We start from the raw sequence: 15,137 nt of genomic DNA, 5'->3' as shown, positions 1-15,137 counted from the left end.
CTTGCAGAGTGTGTCAGATCCCCGTCCTTTTTACGCAAATTAATACACAAACAGTCTCCCTGGGAACATTGGTTTTGAACTTTCTGATGATTCCACCATTCTCATCCGATTGCACAAAGATCCAAACATGTCTTTTTTTGTGAAATAGTTGTTGTTGAATTGTGTGATGTTCCATCATATCATCTTTAAAGTAAAAAAAAAACTAACGAGATATTCTCAGACCCAAGATCAGTGGGGACTAAAGTCCTGTTGTCATACTTGACTCACCCATTGAGCAGGTCAGTTCATGTAAGTATCCTGGAGTTCACTTACACTGCTCCTCTCGTTGGAACGTCCATGTGAAGAGTGTATGTTCCCGTTTACAGCAAAGATTGTACTTTTTGTGCAGACTCGGGCTGCATTGTTTGGACAAAAGCATCAAATTCTGATTTTGTCAGGCAGCACTAGAGAGCTCGGTCTGATATGGGATGGGATGGCCACCATACTGAAAGGTGAAAAACAGATTGGCTCATTCAGTGCACATGGCCATGATGGTGATGGGAAAAACTGACTAACAATCCTACCAATCGACTACCAAGTTGATTTATGAACAAAGTGTTGTGAGGCAAGCCCAGAGGAGAGTGACCAAACCATCACCTATCCTTTACTCTGAAAACGAGCTCCAACCCTCGGGCAGACGATATCGAGTTTTAACAATTCATTTGTTCCAACCTCCATCAAATTCGTAAACAATGCTGCTTGAGGCCAGAGATTTGGCAACACTTTTTATAGTGGTTTTACACATTTTACCATGTGGTGTATGTATGTGTTCTGTGTAATGTGATGGAATATACTTGTTCGTTGTCACTGTGACTTTCAGCATTTATGGCACAGTGACCGAACCCAAGAAAAATTTACCGAGTGGGACAATAAAGTATATTGCATTGTCTTAAATTGTATTGTACTTCAAGGATTGTTTGTACCTTGAAATCTATGTATGACAAGAAAATGATGACTGCTCCTATTTTTCTCAGTTCCCAAGATGGACATGGAAGATCAATGGGATGTCTTTACAAGTGATGCAGTCACACAAATTCAAGGAGAAATGGAAAAAAGTGCTGCTGAAGGAGTTGCAAAGATAAAGGAGTATTTGGAGAAGCAGAAGAACCTTCCACTAAACATCGCCATCACTGGAGAATCTGGCTCTGGAAAATCCACCTTCATTAATGCTTTCAGAGGCATAAAGGACAGCGATGAAGAAGCCGCCCCGACTGGAGTTGCAGAAACCACAGCAGTGGTCAAATCGTATCCTCATCGGAACCACCCCAATGTCAGACTATGGGATCTCCCTGGTGTTGGAATCCCCAACTTCCCAGCTGATAAGTACTTAGAGCAGGTTGGATTTGAGAGGTTTGACTTCTTCATCATCATTGCAGCCTGTCGCTTCAAAGAAAATTATGTGAAACTCGCTCTGGAGATCAAGAGGATGGGGAAAAAATTCTACTTTCTTCGTTCAAAGATTGACAGTGATATAAGCAACGAGGAAAGAGGAAAGAAAAATTTCAACAGACAGAAGACTCTCGACGATATCAGAGAAAACTGCATTAAAGGTAAATACACTTTATAATTCGCTTTAAGTATTTATCATGTTCAACACTGAGGATTTTTTTTCCTTGTTGTTTTGAACTGCCATTTAATTTAAAACAGAGAAGTTTTGTCTACTCGTGAAACAGATCAAAGAGCAAAGAAGATGTTTTGCAGCTTCTTTACTTAATGTGACTAAATCAAACAGATGAGGATTGGACTAGAGAAGCAACATTTCAACTTTACATTGAGGCACACCTTAATTCCCGAAAGGAATTAATTCATCTGAAATGTAACACTAGTTAGACTATGAATTCAATAAAATAACCAGACATATTAAAACTTTACTGTCGAAGCACAGACATACAGCGTACATTGTGGAGTTGTGAAAGTTTTCACTGACTCTATTTGATCTGCTGTCCTGGGCATGTGCAGTAGCTCATGAGGCTGAAAGGGGAAATGCCAGAGAGATGATATCAACAACAAGACTAGAAACTCCCCTTAAAGCCAGGGTAGACGATGTTGTCCAAAAGCACTTTTTGTCATACTGAGTGAAATGCTCCTTGCCCCCTGGGAGAAGTCAATTCATTATGTGTACGGAAAAAGGTGCGGAAAAAGTCTGACAATTGTAGCAGCCACAGGAGTGTAAAAACTCCGACCAATCGAAAGGCGCGGACCGCTCTTCAGGAACCAATCAAATCCCTTCGCCGTTCTACCAGCCCCCTGCGCGTACATTTCAATGGCGTGCACTGGCCCTGGTTCAGTGCGCGCGCGCGCTGCCAACGCGCTCTCAGCGCTCGCGGCTCCCGTGAAAAATCAACGGGAGCTCCTCCAATGGATGGGAGCTGGGCGGAGCCTTGGGGAGATGCTACATTCGTGCCACATGCTACTCTTCCAAGATCGTCGACCCTAGCTTTAACTGCTGCAGCACATTGAGAAGCTTCTCCATGGAGCCCCTCCACCCACTAAATATCTGGTGCTGCCACTGTAACAGGCACTGATAAATGTAGCAGAAGAAGGACAGAAAGCTTAACGGTAACATGATTACATTCACTCCCAGCCCTCACTTTTTCTTTCTGTGCAGACTGACTCCATACTGAAACCCTTTTTCTTTTAGGCATTTACTAAACAAAGCAACAAATCAGTTCTACTTCGTAAGTGCTTAGCCCGCCTACGGGCTTCGCTAGTGGCACACCTCCAATCTCTGTCCAATCCACTGAGACTATACAAAGCTCGACGCACCAATCCCCCGGACGCGATGGCGCAGCGCCACGCCCCACACCGAGGGTACATAACCTCGGATGGCGCTAAGCAAACCCTTCTTCTTTCTCAGCATCTCCATGAGACTTAGAAGCCTCTATTCTCCGGATCAAGATTCGACTAGGATGGATTCGCCGGCCCGGGACCAGTCGCCATCGGGCATCGGGCCGTTCTTCTGCCGCTCTTGCGGCATTCCGCTCATCGTGCAGGACTGTCACGAGCTCTGCTTCCTCTGCCTTGGCTGGCAGCATCACCGCCAGCGGACCTCCTGCCCGGCCTGCCTCGCGCTGCCGCTCGAAGAGAGCCAGCGGCGAGCAGCCTTTATGGGCGCAACCTCCCCGGCTCCTGCCAGTGAGGACGACGCCGAGGAGACCGCCGCCGCCGCCTACGACTGGGCCGAGATCCGCGGCAGCGTCAGCAGCAGCAGCAGCAGCAGCGTGTCTCTGTCACGGAGTTCGACTCGGTTCGACTCCGCCTCCACCGCATCCCGTCTCCCCCGTGAGCCTGTGGAGCACCTCGCGGGGCTCTTCACTTCAGCCACCGAGCGCACCGGCCTCGCGCTGCCGCCGCAGCCTCCGGAGCCGGAGCAGCGTGATTTTGCACTCGGGCTGGCAACCCGGTCACGGGCTCGGTCCCGGACTGCGGTCCTATGTCCCGCCGTGCCGTCGTTTCAAGCTCACGTGCAGCGGGACTGGGGTACGCCACTTGCCGCTAAGGGTACGGTGAAGGGCTACCGAGAGTATTCTTGTGTGGAGGGCTGGCCGCCGGTCTCCGGAGTGCCTGCCATTGAGCACTCCGTTCGGCTGTGCCTCCTCCCCCGATCCTCCGCCTGGCCCGGCGGAAAGCCCGTGCTGCCGTCGGAAAGGGACAGGCGCATGGCGAGCTTCCTGGATCGTGGCTACGCTAGCGGCAACCTGACGTTCGCCCTAGCCAATAACATGACCTTCCTCCTGGGCTCTGTGGACAAGATCTGCCACGAGAAGTCCCAGCTTTCCCCCGAAGACATCGTGGAAGTCCAAAATACGGCCGAAGTCCTGATGCGCATGTGCAGAGCCATCGCCGTCAGTGGAGGCCACGTCATGGCCAACGCACAACTCGCCATGAGGCACCTGTGGCTTGGTCTGTCTTCTTTATCTGAGCGGGACCAGCGGGGCGTCCTGGGACTCCCCCTGTCCACCTCTTCTCTTTTTGGGCCCGATATACAGGTGATCATCGAGCGCCTGGAGGCAGCAGCACGAGGCTCGCAGCAGCTCGCCCCGCACCTCCAGCCCCGCCGCCGCGGACCAGCGGCGTCCCGCGGACCAGCGGCGTCCCGCTCCTTGGAGCACCTCGGCACCTGGACAGACCGGACCTTTCCGCTGATCCTCCCGGGGCGCCGATCAGCCCAGACGGTCCCGCGCTCCCGAGACACGGAGCGCCCCGTCCGCTCGACCCGCACCTGCCAGCAAACATGCAAATAAAGGCCGTCAGGCCCGTTACATCTTCCAAAGAGCAGCAGTCCCTCCTCTCCCCCGTGTTAGCATGATCCAAAAGTGCAAAACCCGGCTGGGCCCTTCTCCCTCCCTCCTCCCGCTCCGCGATAAGGCGGCTGAGGATGGTGAGCGGAATGCGCACGGAACCGCCTCTTCACCGGCGCTTTCTTCGCGCTCTGGCCGCAATGCGGCTGCGGACGCGGGGCATAGCAGCGCGCTGGAGCCGCTAGCTTTCCCGCTGTCTGCGTCACGCAAGCGGTGCGCTGCTGATGTCTTTTCAGCGCCCCGCAAACGCTTCAGGCTGCACTCTCCACCGGCTTCGGCTCGAGTGAGCATTTCGAAGCGTCAGAGCGACGGCTCCGGCCCGGCCCGGATCCCCGCCGTGGGGTATCCCGGCCCCGGCCACACCCATAGTGCTCTCAGCAGCGTTTGTCCGCCGACCTCCGCTCGTGTTAGCATGACGAGGCGTCAGAGCGGCGGTGCCGTTACGCCCTGGGCTGCCGACATGCAGTGCCCCAGCCCCGGCGCCACTCATGCCGCTCCCAGCGGAGTTTCTCCGCCGAGCGGCGGACTCACGCCGGCCCGGGTGTCCGCCGTAAAGCGCCCCGATCCCGGCCTTATTGGTGTTGCTCCCGGCAGCGCTCCCTCGGCTTCCCCGTGTGTTGTCACAGCGGAGCCTCGGAGCAGCGGAGCTCTGCCGTCCCGGGCTCCCGCTATTGAGCGTCCCGGCTCCGGCTTCAGCATCACGGCCAGCGATCCGGAAGGCTCCGACATCAGCACCGAGGACAGCGACCCGGAAAACTCCGGGATCGCGCTGCCTCTGCTCTGTTATGTTGGGACCACTTTCTCCCTGGCTGTCCAGGACACTGAGAAACGGTTATGCCCTGCAGTTCGCCTGTCGTCCGCCTCTCTTCAACGGCATCCTTCGTACGCGGCTCGCATGCCCTGCGGGGATGGCCGCTCTCGAGGCAGAAGTAGCCTCTCTCCTCCGCCGGGGTGCGGTCACGGAGCTGAGCGCGACAGAAGCGCACTCGGGTTTTTATTCCCCCTACTTCTTGGTCCCCAAGAAAAGCGGGGGTGTAAGACCCATTCTGGACCTGAGGTTCCTCAACACTCACATAGCCACCAGGAGGTTCCGCATGCTGACGGTCAAACACCTCCTGGAGAGCATTCGACCTGGGGACTGGATGACTTCGATCGACCTGACGGACGCCTACTTCCACATCCCCATTCTCAGAAGGCACAGAGCCTTCCTCCGCTTTGCCGTGGGGACCAGGTATTTTCAATACAACCGGCTCCCCTTCGGCTACTCTCTCGCCACTCGCACCTTTACCAAGTGTGTCGAAGCAGCGTTGGAGCCCCTCCGTCGTCATGGTCTGAGGATCCTCACTTACATCGACGACTGGCTCATACTGGCATCCTCTCATCAGGAGGCTGTGCTGCACACGACCCAGGTCCTGCACCACATCGAGCTCCTGGGGTTCATGGTGAACCGACACAAGAGCGCGCTCACCCCAGCTCAGAGCATGGCTTATCTGGGGTTGGAGCTGGACTCGCTCTCTATGACTGCCCGCCTCTCCGAGGAGAGACGGACCTCCCTTCTCTCGACCCTGAGGTCTGCAGTGACCACACCCCTGGTCGGGGTTCGTCTGATCAGGACCGTCCTGGGTTTAATGGCCGCGGCCCACCCAGTGGTCCGGCTGGGCCTTCTACACATGCGCAGGCTGCAACGGTGGTTTGCACGCCTCCGCTGCGTGGGGAAGTGGGACGGATGCAAACGGTTCCCGATCCCACCCCAAGCACGCCAGGATCTCCTTTATTGGATGGATCCTGCTCTCCTAATGCAAGGAGTTCCCCTGGGCTGCGTGTCGCATCAAGTCGAAGTGTTCACCGATGCGTCTCTCGCGGGATGGGGAGGCACCCTAGACCACCACGCGGTGGGCGGTGCTTGGGATTTGACTCCCACTCACATCAATGTGCTGGAAATGACGGCGGTGCAGAGGGTCCTGCTCCATTTCCAAGCCAGGCTGAAGGACAGCCATGTGCTCATCAGGACGGACAACACTACGGTGGTTGCGTACCTGAACAGGCAGGGGGGGACCCGGTCTCCCCCTCGTCATCGCATAGCGGCGGAGATCCTCCGGTGGGCGGACCGGCACCTCGCGTCTCTCAGAGCGCGTCACGTGCCCGGAGTCCTCAACATCGGTGCAGACAGAATGTCCCGGGGAGGCCCACTCCACGACGAGTGGGGCCTGTCCCCGTGGGTCGCAGCCCGACTCTGGCGCAGGTTCGGATGCCCAGTGGCAGACCTTTTCGCCAGTGCAGAGAACGCACAGTGCCCACTCTGGTTCTCGCTCAGGTTGTCAGATGCCCCCCCTCTAGGGGTAGACGCCTTCGCACACAGGAGCTGGCCGTCGGGCATCCTGTACGCGTGCCCTCCAGTCCACCTCTTGACCCCGCTGCTGCGCAGGGTGAGGTTGCACAATCCAGAGTGCCAGGGCCCCCTCTACTGTCAAGGCCTACAGGTCTCGGTGGAAGCTCTTCACGTCGTGGTGCTCGGAGAGGGGCTTGGACCCGGTCTCCTGCACCATTGGTGGAGTTTTGGAGTTCCTCCAGGCCCTGCTGGACAGCGGTCGCGCTGCATCCACCCTGGCGGTGTTTGCATCGGCCATCACAGCGGGCCACGGCGGTTTCGGCCGCTTTTCTGCACGCAGCCACCCGCTTGTGAAGCGGTTTCTGCGCGGGGCGTGTCGGTTGCGACCGCCCCCCAGGCATGTGGTCTCTCCATGGGACCTCCATGTGGTGTTGGAGGGCCTTAAGGGACCTCCTTTCGAGCCTTTGGAGCAGGCGGAGGACCGCTTTCTCTCCTTTAAGGCCGCCATCTTGTTGGCGCTAGCATCCGCCAAGAGAGTTGGGGATCTCTGCGCATTGTCAGTCCACCCATCCTGCATGGTGTTCAGCCAGGATGGGGGACTCGTGCACCTCTGGCCTAACCCGGCCTTTCATCCCAAGGTGATCACTTCGGACTTACGGTCGCGAGTGATCCGGATCAGGACGTTTGACTCCATGCCTGGTTCGTCTGGGGACGACCCACGGCTGCGGTCACTGTGCCCGGTCAGGGCTCTGCGTCTTTATGTCCAGCACACAGCTGGCTTTCGCACCACGGACCAGCTGTTTGTGAGGTTTGGAGCCCGGGGGCATGGTTCCCCGCTGACCTCTCAGCGTCTCGCCCACTGGGTGGGGGACGCTATTGCAGCTGCCTACGAGGCACAGAATCTCTCGCCACCAGCAGTGATTCGTGCCCATTCCACACGACGTGTGGCTGCCTCTGCGGCCCTGTGCAGAGGGGTCACGGTGAGTGACATCTGCCAGGCTGCCTCCTGGGCCTCTGCGTCCACCTTCGTGCGTTCGTATCTGTTGGATATGTGCACTGACTCTGTGGCCATGTCGGTTTTCGGCGAGAACAGGAGTTCGGTCGTCTAACCGTTTCGGTCCTTCTGGCCTGGCTGCCGCGTCCCGGGTGGGCTCGCGGACCAGGGGTTCCCCGCCTGCCGCTCGGCTCTGCTGCGGTCTGCGGATGTTGTTTACGGTGTTGCAGGGGCAGGAGTTCTGCCGCTTGCTGTTTTTGGGTTTGCTGCCGCTCCCCGAGCGTGGAACGCGGGCCAGGGGTCCCCCCCTTCACCGCCTGCCGCTGTGGTTTCCCGGCCGGCGTGTGTGTGTGTCGCTGTGGCGATGCTTTGTACGTCGTGGGCCGCACTACGTCGCGAGGTGCCCGCCTCATCCTTCGGGAGTTCTACGGCCGTTCTGGACGTACGGTTTGTTTACTTCCGTCTTACGCACCAATCCCGTCAGCAGGCCAGCTGGGAGTACATTCATCGACCTACGGCCTTCGCCTTGGTGAGTACCACTAGCGAAGCCCGTAGGCGGGCTAAGCACTTACGAAGTAGAATTAGTAGTTACTGGATGTAACTCCAGTTCTACGAGTAAGTGCGTGCCCGCCTACCTGCTGGCCCAGCTGTCTGCTTCCCTTGTTTTTGCTACGTCAGAAGAAGGGTTTACTTAGCGCCATCCGAGGTTATGTACCCTCGGTGTGGGGCGTGGCGCTGCGCCATCGCGTCCGGGGGATTGGTGCGTCGAGCTTTGTATAGTCTCAGTGGATTGGACAGAGATTGGAGGTGTGCCACTAGCGAAGCCCGTAGGCGGGCACGCACTTACTCGTAGAACTGGAGTTACATCCAGTAACTACTAATTTTTCAGTGTTTTTAAAAAAGTTATCTCAACAGAACACAGGAGCTTTCTCAGCTCAAACTGGTGGCAGACAACGATGTTCACACTGAATTCAGCTCACACCCGAGGTCGACTTTAGGAGCTTCAAGTTCACCTCTTCAGGTCATTCCTGGAGAGGTTTACTTCATTCAGTCCACAGTTGAGTTGTGCTTTTAACATCAACACAGCAGCACTGCATTAGGACTGAAAACCAACTAAACTGAACTAAACACAGTTTATGTGAAAGCTTCCTTACAGTTCTAGCCCTTCCTACTTGTTGAGAACGGGCCCTAGGCTCATTTCAGTTATACTCTCGCATATCTGTGCGATATTCAGGATTAAGTAATTAGTTCACTAAAACACCTTTAACTTAAAACCGGGATCAAAACAGTTATTAGGTTTCTTGTAATTATTTGGGCAAATGGCACCTTTTCTGCAAAACACAACAGCAATCTTTTTATCAAAATAGCAAATTCACACTTCAATTAGTGGTGAACAAAAAAACTGAATAAAGTAAATATCAGTACCCTTTCAGTGAGAAAGTTGGCACAAATGTGAACAACAGGCCAATAGCCAATGTTTTTCTTCATCAAATGTTTCACACAATCGGTGTCTCAGTTTCACAGCCTTAAACTATCAAAATGAAGTCGGCACCCCCTTTTAAAAAAAAAAAAGTTGAAGGCCTGAATTGTGGCTTGAGAATGTTGGAACCTAAAACTTAAAGGATAAGTTTGGTTTAAGCAGTTTTCACGTTGTTTATAGAAGGAAGTACAACAATATACTCACCCAGAAGATAAGTGGTTTAGGAGAAATTTAGATCCAGAGTCGAGCTGCAGACATCCGTATACTGTTAGCCAATGGCGTGAGGAGGAGTGGTGTGGCGTGAGTGGACCATGAGAAAACATTGGTGAAACTAATGAGTTTTTGGACGATTAAAGCCGTTTTGGGAGCCAGCGCCATACATGCCCCATTGGCTAACAGTATACGGATGTCTGCAGCTCGACTTTCGATCTAAATTTCTCCCGAACCACTTATCGGATCAGAAAACCCTTCTGGGTGAGTATATTGTTCAACTTCGTTCTATAAACAGTGTGAAAACTGTTTAAAGCGAACTTATCCTTTAATGGTCCAATCACTCCACAGAAATGAGTTGTTTTCATTCACTTTCCTCGAGCATGCGTCTCCCCTCTCTTCCTGTGTGCGCAGCACCTCACCTCCACGTCAGCTCACAGGACCAAAACAACCTGGTTTTTAAACAATCAATTTTACTTTAAAATAATACTTTCTCCTTTTTGTTTTCACATAATGCAATAAAACATTCCCTTTTACAAACACAATTTAAAATGAATTTAACCATTTTTAAAGCATAATAAAAACATCTGATTTTTAACAGCCTCTTAACACTAGGAATACCAGGATTTTCTGGCCTACCTCGGAAACCCAGAGTGGCCAAGATGGTCCAGTGCTTTTGAATACACAAGTCGTTCTCCTACAGCCAGCCACCTTTCATTCGTAAATGCAGTCGATACCTTCCAGCTTGTTGGTTCATGCATACCTCTGAGGGGGAGGAGGAGGCTTGAAAAGAGCCAGGGACTACTTTGAGATTTCCTCCTGAGTGTGGCAGAGAAGATTCTTTCCAAACACAATGAACTTTTTTACCCATCACAAATTGTGATGTAACTCCCAAGGTTTGACTGGGACCCAGTTGAGACTGACAGGTTTCCCACAATCTCCAATGTTTGGAGTTTCTTTGTTGCAAACTGCATTTGGTCCTACAATCCAGGCAGGACATCACCACAGACAAACAGCTGTTCCCAACAAAGTCTCACTGCTGTTTCTTGCAATACATTGCAACAAAACCAGCCAAGGTTGGGATAAAGTTCTGGGTGGCATGTGACCTGAAGACTAAATATGTGTGCAACATGACCCCGTGTTGGGAAAGACCCCAGCCATGCCAAGGGGGTGAGAGTGGGAGAAGATGTGGTGATGAAGCAGATGGAGCCGTTTCTGGACAAAGGCAGAACGGTAAAAACAGATACATTTCTTCACGTCTCTGGCACTCGCCAAACAACTCTTCCAATGGAAGAACACCATCCTTGGCACAATGAATAAGATTCGTCAGGAGCTGCCCGGATCAGCCAAGCAGACTGAATTCTGTGCATCATCAATAAATCACAGGAAGAAATTAAAAACATAAACTGTGTCAACCTCTTACTTCAGTTTTACATTAGATGCTTATTCAGTGTTATATTTTCTACAAGCACATACTGCGGCTTGCAAAAGTATATTTCCTCCTTGAATTGTTTTACCTTTTGTTAAATTTCATTTTTCAAACATAAATATATAAAATTGGCAAATCGGCCAAGAAGGAAGATTCTTTCCAAACTCAATGATTTTTTTTGTAATACCAGGTTCTTCTCTCCTATCTATGAAACTCTTCCCCTTTTCCCCTGATTTTCAGTGCACAGCTCAGTGGCCACTCACTGGCCTGCTTTTCCTTTGTAAACGCAGCCGATACCTGCCAGGTTGTTGGCTCATGCATACCTATTAGGGGGGAAGAGCCAGGAAGGAAGATTCTTTCTCCAAACAATGGATTTTTTTTTTTTTTTTGTGGTGGGGGTTTGGGGGCCAGAGTGTGAGGGGGAGGAAGGCGCTTCAGTGCAGGAGGTAGCCTTATGAAAAGGCCACCTCAAACCTCCAATCAACAGAAGGACTGATTTTTGTGGCACAGAGAAGAGCGTAGTTTTGCGTTTGTCACATCTGTTCTAAGATTGGATTGCACTCAGACTCTGTTTAGTCATTAGCTCAACATTTGATCATTAAGGAAACAATCAGACAACTTCTGAAGCCACTATGAGAAAAGGGGGTGAATAATATTGCACATCCCACTTTTCAGGTTTTTATTTCTTAAAAAAAAAGTTTAAATGTTGTACAAATTTCATTTCACTGCACAATTGTGTCCCATTTGATGTTGGTTCCTCACAAAATATGCCAATTTTATAACTTTGTTTAAAGTAGGAAATTTAAGAAAAAGGGCAAAGAATTCAAAGGAGGTGAAGACTTTTTCAAGGCACTGTACATACTATGTTATAACAAATATTGTTTTCATACACAGGACCCATAAATGCACTGTAAGAAATATCTCTTATTTTTCTAACTATGAAATACAGACACTAATAAAATGTGCAAACTCCCCAATTCTCGTGCAAACTGATACTTTACATCCACAACAAAGTTTTCTCTTCTGAAAATGGTCATTTGTGTCAAACTGATACAAACTATCACATGAAGAGAGTTTTAGAAGCATCAGCTGAACATTGGTGTGTGCGCTACACTTCTCCCTCTGTTTGGGCCACATTCCTGCATGATGCATTGCGTAGCGGCTGCATTTACAAATGAAAGGTGGCTGGCTGGAGGACGACGACTGGTGTATTCAAAAGCACTGGACCACTGTGGCCCATCTCTGGGTTCTGGGAGGGGTTGGGCCAGACTGGCCCCTGCTTGGTAAACTATTATGTTTTTAAATCAACCACGAACTATGCATTTTAAATATATACTAACATTTCAGCAGGGTTACACATTAAAACAGTAGTTTTGTCACTTTGTACCAGTCAGTAGTTTTAATACCAATGTCTCCACCTGCAAAGGGCAAACATTTTCTTTTCGAGCAAAGGGGGGACCATCAGAAAAAGTTTAAGAATCACTGGGTTAGAGTCTCACTGTTGTTGCTGTTCAAGTCTTTCCAACAAGATGATTTTCTGTTTCTTTGACACAGGTCTTCATGATCAAGGCATTGAGGCTCCACAGGTCTTCCTGGTCTCCAGCTTTGAGCTCCACCTGTTTGATTTTCATTTGCTGGAGGAGACATTAGAGAGAGAGCTTCCTGCACCCAAGAGGAACGCTTTTCTCTACGCTCTGCCCAATATCAGCAAGGAGATCATCAAGAAGAAGAAGGATGCTTACCAAGCACAAATCAAGTATCACGCTTTGTTGTCTTCACGTGTGGCAGCTGTACCGGTCCCGGGACTTTCCTCTGCTGTAGATCTGGTCTTGGTCGAAGGCATTGTCACGCAATACGTGAACGGGTTCGGGCTTGATAAGAAGTCAATGAAGAGGCTTTCTGACTCCTCAGGTGTGCCATACTCTGATTTTCTTTCTGTCATGACTTCAAAACTGGGAGGAACAACAATCACCCCAGAGCTCATCAAGAAGCTGTTGAGCCAACTTGCACTGGAAGGAACATTAACAGTTGCAGAGGAAATATCCAGATTCTTTGTTTTTATTGGGACTCCAGTATCAATGATCCTCTCTGGTGTTTCCACTTGCAGAATTCTGAATTTTTTGCTCGACCTGGTTGCTGATGATGCTCAGAGAATGTTTGAAAAGGCTGTTGCAAAAACCAGTGAAGTGTGATTCTGTGGCACATCTCAAAGTGGCGTGCACTCAAGTTAATCTGAGCAGATTAGCTAAGAGCTGAATATGAGTGAAACAAAAGAGTGTGATCTGATTATCTGTTTAAACTGTATGCAATGATAAGGGCGACTCATTTATTGCAACAATAAATTGACGCATATGATATTTGTTGAAACATCTGAACCAGCATCACCAACAAATCTCTTCAGATTATGGTGTGATAAAATTTGGAGGAATTATAAATTAATACAATATAAACGACAATCTGTACTTGTAATTCTGTTAGTTTTGTTTGAGTCTTTTCTGAGGTAGATACGAGGTCAGAATGAAATGTGCATATTGATAGTCTTTGCTGACCTCTCGTGGTCATTTTGAGAATGTACAACCTGATACAATTCAAATTTCAACTTTTTAGGGACCGAGCCCGAGGGCAAGGTGGCCTCAAAACTGAGGCCACCTTGCCCGAGGGCAAGGACTCTATTGTTTTTTGTTCGTTTTTTCTTCTTCTTATTATTATTATTCCAACGCCACTTCGATGCCAAATTTCATCCCCTAAACATGCATGAAAACTCACCAAATTTGGCACACACGTCCGGATAGGCGAAACATTTGATAAAATCAAAGTTTTTTTTACCCCATTTGCTCTCTAGTGCCACCTAGAAACGAACGCAACCTCGAAACACTAAAATCTCAGCTACAACCCGTGTGAATGTCATAGACAGATCAAAGTACCGCTCATGTGTTCATGTGCTCGAGATCTAAAATTAACAATTCGTCAACAATACCCAACATTCAACAGGAAGTCCGGTATTTCCCGATCAACGTAATAGCCAAAAGTTGCTGTATTCGACGCCAAATTTGACCTGCTAAACATGCACGACATCTCACCAAAATTAGCAGGCACATCCATACAATCATCAAATTTTATAAAGTGGAAAAATTAACCCTATAACCCCATCTGCTCTCTACCGCCACCTAGAAACAGTAAAATAGCCACAGCAACCATTAGGAATGTCGTAGAGAGACCAGATCGGCGCTGATGCGTTTGTCTCATCAAGATATAAAATTCACCCAGAGAAACACCTATACCTAAATCCAACAGGAAGTCCACTATTTCCCTTGCAAAGTAAAAATCACTCCTCATTTAAAAATTATCTCGTCCGAGACTGTTTGTTGTAGAGACGTAAGAGTAGTGCGGCCTGATAGAGGAGAAATTTCTATACAAACGATTTACACAACTTTTTCAAAAGTCACATGGTGTGGATTTTATCAGCCCTTCAAAATAAAAGTCACATTTTTGAAGAAATGGTCGCTACGGCCTGTAGGAATGTCGTAGAGAGATGAAACTAATTGCTCACGCCTTCGTCTAATCGAGATCTAAAAATCTCTCATTGACACTAATAACCTAAATCCAACAGGAAGTCCGATATAAACATTGGGGAGATCGGGCGTTTTCTGTTGCTGGGCCCAGACTCTGGAACAAACTGCCCCCCGACATGCGAACCATCATTGACCTGGGCCTTTTTAAATCCAGGCTTAAAACTCATCTATTCAGGCTGGCATTTAACTCTCAGTAGCACAGTGGCACTTTGTTTTAATTGTTTATTATCTTTTTTTTTATTTTCATAGCTCCTTTTAATTGATCATGGACAAAATTTTAATTTGTACCATCCATTTTATTTGTTTTAGTTATAAATTTATTGCTTTTATTTCACTGTAAAGCACTTTGGTCACTTTTTTGTGTGTAAAGGGCTATACAAATAAAATTTGATTGATTTGATTTGATTTATTTCCCTTTCAAAGTAAAAATCACTCCTCATTTAAACATTATACCACCTGAGACCGTTTGTCATAGAGACTTCAGCTTAATGTGGCATGATAGAGGAGAAGTTTCTCTACAGAAGTTCTTTCAAACTTTGTCAAAAGTCACACAGTGTGGATTTTATCAACCCTTCAAAATAAAAGTCACATTTTTGAAAAAATGGTCGCTACAGCCCGTAGGAATGTCGTAGAGAGATTAAACCAATTACTCACGTATTCGTCTCATCAAGATCTAAAAATCACCCATTGACACCAATAACCTAAATCCAAAAGGAAGTCCACAACTGACCATTTTTGGGCACGCAGTGCAGTCTTTGGGCTGACAGCAGCTGTCATTAAAAG

At 49.4% G+C, this 15,137-nt stretch overlaps 1 protein-coding gene across 2 annotated transcripts in view; it reads left to right on the top strand.

Moving 5' to 3' along the window:
• The window catches only part of LOC115403800 (uncharacterized), a 59,458-nt gene extending 44,836 nt beyond the window's left edge, over window positions 1–14,622 (top strand). The window contains exons 8-10 of one of the 2 annotated variants that reach the window (XR_003933242.1): window positions 1,014–1,589; window positions 12,337–13,409; window positions 13,448–14,622. Coding sequence is in view for 1 of the 2 variants with exons in the window: in XM_030112809.1 (XP_029968669.1) it covers window positions 1,014–1,589; window positions 12,337–12,974 (1,214 nt within the window). In the remaining variant the exon portion in view is untranslated. Of the gene's footprint in view, window positions 1–1,013; window positions 1,590–12,336 lie in introns of both variants that reach the window. The other variant, XM_030112809.1, reaches the window with a different exon arrangement.
• Window positions 14,623–15,137: the final 515 nt, after the last annotated feature.

Source organism: Salarias fasciatus, chromosome 16 (genome assembly GCF_902148845.1).
Source record: "Salarias fasciatus chromosome 16, fSalaFa1.1, whole genome shotgun sequence".
Taxonomy (NCBI): Eukaryota; Metazoa; Chordata; class Actinopteri; order Blenniiformes; family Blenniidae; genus Salarias; species Salarias fasciatus.
Note: the sequence above shows the minus strand (reverse complement) of the source record. Positions and strands in the feature narration are given on the sequence as shown.